The following is a 3,914-nucleotide window of genomic DNA, read 5'->3' on the forward strand; positions in this document are numbered from 1 at the left end:
TTTGAGCAACTGATATCGAACAAATGGACAGATGATATCAAGCGAAAAACTCTACAATCATAGAGGGCAAGGAATCATAGCAGGCTTGACAGATTTCTTATATGGAAATCACAAAGGAATTCAATCACTACTGGAGTAATTGGTATCTACATTTATGCATCAATGGCAAAGAAAGATGCATTCACTCAATAATAATATACTAATACCCTTCTGAGTCTCTGGCCTAACCTTTGCACCCACAAGCTTTCCAAGCCTACATTTCCTATGTTCAATCGGCATTGCCAGACGTCCACCCGGAGAAATCATTGGTTTGGAACCCTCATGTGCAGTGCCCATACACACTACATAAAATTGGAAACAGGCAAGGAACACAACCCTAGTACTCCATATCTACCTCTGATTGAAAAAACCTTAAGACTGGGTTTCTGTAGACTCCAATTGTGCACAATCATAGGGTGTAGACAGAAACCCAACATACTGTCGCCATGGGCATACTGGCACAACTTTAGCTTTCAGATCGCTATGGCTTTCAAGCCAAGGGTGCAAAGAAGCTACAACAATTCAGCAGAATCTGAACACTAAAGTGAATATTTGAGCAACTACAGATCACCAACTTCCAAGGCAGACGTTTTACAACAGCAAATAGAACCGCAGAAAAACGCATCTAGGAACCACACAAAAGTTCTAATAAACAGAAATACTAGTTTAGTTACCAAACTATCTGAGAAAGCAACCACTACATGCTACCATGGATCCTCTGAACAAACATAGCACAACAAACCAAGTCAACAGTACCCAAAGCCTAAAAGTCATTAATAAACACAGTAATCCAATTAACACCAATTGAGATCTAACAGATTGAGCTCATTCTTTAGTGGTTTTGTTAATGAGGGATTTGTGAATGTGAGGAATGACACCACCTCCAGCAATGGTGCCCTTGATGAGAGTGTCAAGTTCTTCATCCCCTCTGATAGCCAACTGCAGATGCCTTGGAGTGATCCTCTTCACTTTTAGATCTTTGCTTGCGTTTCCAGCCAGCTCGAGTACTTCAGCTGTCAGATATTCAAGAATTGCAGCTGAGTACACAGCAGCCGTGGCACCAACTCGCCCGTGAGCAGCAGTCCTTGACTTCAGGTGGCGGTGGATTCGACCTACTGGGAACTGAATTCACTCAAAAGTGAAACAGAACACAAGTATCAAAGATAGCGAGACCAAAAGGTATTTTCAGAAAACTGAGACGTCCTCATGTCTCATCATACATAACAATCAAACCCAAAACTGTATTGCAAACTCAAATGAAAACATTATGTTGTAAAATCAACCAAGCTTCGTTCCAGTTGTTTATGCAAAAATTAAGACAGAAAAGCATTTGGAACTGCGATTTCCATGGTTGAAGTGGATTAATTACGTTTCAAATCGGCAGTGAAAAGAAGTGCAGTGAACGTGGTACCAAACATTCCGAAAACTGAACTACGGTGAGAGTATGGCATTTATAGATAACAATATTTAAGCGTACTTATTTCAAGAGATCAACACCCAATAAAATAAATCAAGAGTATCATTCATTCATTTGTCCAATTATTCCTAGTAACACATTTTTACAAGTAGTGGACAGTGGACTATAACATAATAATCTTAAAAGTATCCTGCTAAAATTTTCGATCTCTAGTTTTGTAAGAATAACTTTGGATCCCTAAATTTTCCGTTTGAAACATATATGCACATTGTTTGAGAACGTGCATTCCAAAACTTTATTTGCTGAGGCATTTAGAATTTCTGGTAAAATAGGACTAGAGACATTGCACCGTAACATGCCTTACCATTTCGGTTAAGAGAATTTGAAACCCCATGAAAACCAAAACTACAGAAATGCAGTCATATTGCACATATAGATCCAACCAAAGAAAGGATGGCAATTCTGATTACAGAAAAAGAAACTCATGGCCAATTGTGGGGCATAAAAGACTGGTACGTGCATTTTTTTAATCCCAATGAGGTCTTAAACAGAATACCAACAGTCAATTTAATCATTTTTTTGGTGCTTAGCGTTTCCTTTCAGTTGTGAGTTTATCTATGACAATTAGATGTCACGTATACGGCAGCTAATCTAGTTCAGAAATAGTTCAAATTCAGTCAATAAAACTGCTCGTGCCGTGCTTAATCCCGAGACATTTCAGTAGTTCCTTCTCTCTCTTTTTTTTACCAAGGTTTAAATTTATGTACATAACACCCTATGTCAACAATACGAAACCAAAACCCCAAAGGGTAGATCTAGTAGTCAAGGTGTGGGAGTTAGGTTTGCTATAAGTACTAAATCTCAGATTCCATACTTCCTAAATACTATGAACTCTTGTGAAACCAATTTATACGGGACTTTGCTCTAGCTTTAATTGTAGCTCCCATAAGTAGGAGTGACGTTAGTCCCTCAGAGATTAGTCAAGGTTAGAACTTCAAACGAGCCAACCCAAGTTTGCTCAGCTTGTTCAAAACTAGTCTAGCTCAAGCTTGAGTCGAACCCAGAAACTTGAGCTGGAGCTTGGGTTGTTTAGTATCAAGGTATTTGAGATCCGGTCTTTACTAAACGGGCAGCCACGAAAGAGCCAAACTTTCCCAAAAGAGTCAAATTACATCTAACTCAAGCTCAATTCATTTACCAGACGAGCTTAAAGCTCGAGGTAGACTTGTTTACTAACGTGACGAGCCCATAACGAGCCAAACCTCAAGCTACTCACGAACATCTCAGTTTTTTTTTTCCAACCCTAATTGAGATGCATATAAATTGACCCAAACAGAGTTGTAAAGAATAAAACCAGGATACAAGTGAGCCCTAACAGAGAGGGAGAAGTAGCTATGATGGTACCTGGAGACCAGCTCGAGAAGATTTAGAAACAGGAACCTTTTTGCCCTTGTCCTTGTCTTTGTTAGCCGCTGCTGTTGTCTTCCCAGCCACCAGCCCCTTTCCACCCTTTCCGGCCATATTTTACCACCTTAATAATACAAAAAAAAAATTAAGTCAAAACTGGTTATAACGAACTAAAATGCTCACAAATCACAGATCCGCGAAAATCCCACGAGCTAGAAGAACACACAACACCAGAAGTTTAATGTGTTTGGTAAATAAGGCTTAAAGATGACAGGGTTCGCGTTACTTTGACAAGATCCTTCACATAGACTCAATAAACAAAATATAAATTTGCTAAATCGCTACTATCCCAGAAGGTACATGCGACGAATTAGAAAAACAGATCTACATCAGACCAAAGATCAGGAGAGAGAGACCTGAGAAGTTGGGAGGAAACTGGAGAGACGATGAATGGGATTGGTGGAATGCGAAGTTGTCCTTCTAATTTAATGCTTTGTTTGGGTTATTCCGATCTGGGGGAGACAAAATGGCGGTAAATTTGGGGGGGAGAAAGGCTTTTTCGGATTTCAAAAATTTTCGATTCTTTTCACTGCGCTGCGCACTCCATCTTTGTTTCTTTCTTCTTTCTTTCCTTTCCACCAAACACTACAAGTGAGAATCCAAAGCCCAACTTGTTGGGTTCGTATGAGGCTTCAGCCCAACTCTTGAAAGTTGAAACCCTTCCCGGTGTGAATGATTTTTTATGGGGCATATGTATACATACACACACGATGGGAAGATTGGATCGAGAAGTTACACATATTGGATTGAACAAATTTTTTTTTAGGCCAATTTTGCTTTTTTTTTAAATATTGAACGGCTCGGATCTTTCATGCAGGACCCGGAGAAGGCCCCGCGTGCCCATCGGTGCAAAATCGATATGGGTTTGGTTGTGGCCGTGGCAAAGTTCACGTATAGTTCGGTTTATTTTGTCAATTGGACGATTTAAGCATGAAACACTCTTAATTAGTATCTTTTTTTTTTTTTTTTTGATCAGACTCTTAATTAGTAT

At 39.5% G+C, this 3,914-nt stretch overlaps 1 protein-coding gene across 2 annotated transcripts; it reads right to left on the minus strand.

Annotated features, from left to right (window-relative positions):
• Nucleotides 1-665: 665 nt before the first annotated feature.
• Nucleotides 666-3,504, minus strand: LOC131313738 (probable histone H2A variant 3). Of its 2 annotated transcripts, none has more exons than XM_058342222.1 (3): nt 3,280-3,504; nt 2,861-2,987; nt 666-1,161 (listed from the first exon to the last, which is right to left on the minus strand). In XM_058342222.1, exons 2-3 carry the CDS (start codon nt 2,975-2,977, stop codon nt 865-867), a joined length of 414 nt encoding a protein of 137 aa, XP_058198205.1. In that variant the 5' UTR covers nt 2,978-2,987; nt 3,280-3,504; the 3' UTR covers nt 666-864. The 2 variants fall into 2 exon arrangements, with proteins under 2 accessions (XP_058198205.1, XP_058198206.1); XM_058342223.1 differs by lacking the exon at nt 3,280-3,504 and adding an exon at nt 3,150-3,277.
• Between the last annotated feature and the right edge of the window lie 410 nt (nt 3,505-3,914).

This window comes from Rhododendron vialii, chromosome 13a (assembly GCF_030253575.1).
Source record: "Rhododendron vialii isolate Sample 1 chromosome 13a, ASM3025357v1".
NCBI lineage: Eukaryota > Viridiplantae > Streptophyta > Magnoliopsida > Ericales > Ericaceae > Rhododendron > Rhododendron vialii.

What these genes read in the sequence shown, in the direction of transcription:
- LOC131313738 (XM_058342222.1), bottom strand. Translation starts at nt 2,977, where the DNA reads ATGGCCGGAAAGGGTGGAAAGGGGCTGGTGGCTGGGAAGACAACAGCA. An exon ending in CTTCTCGAGCTGGTCTCCAG is followed by an intron (nt 1,162 to 2,860) that starts GTACCATCATAG and finishes GAGTGAATTCAG; the next exon opens with TTCCCAGTAGGTCGAATCCA.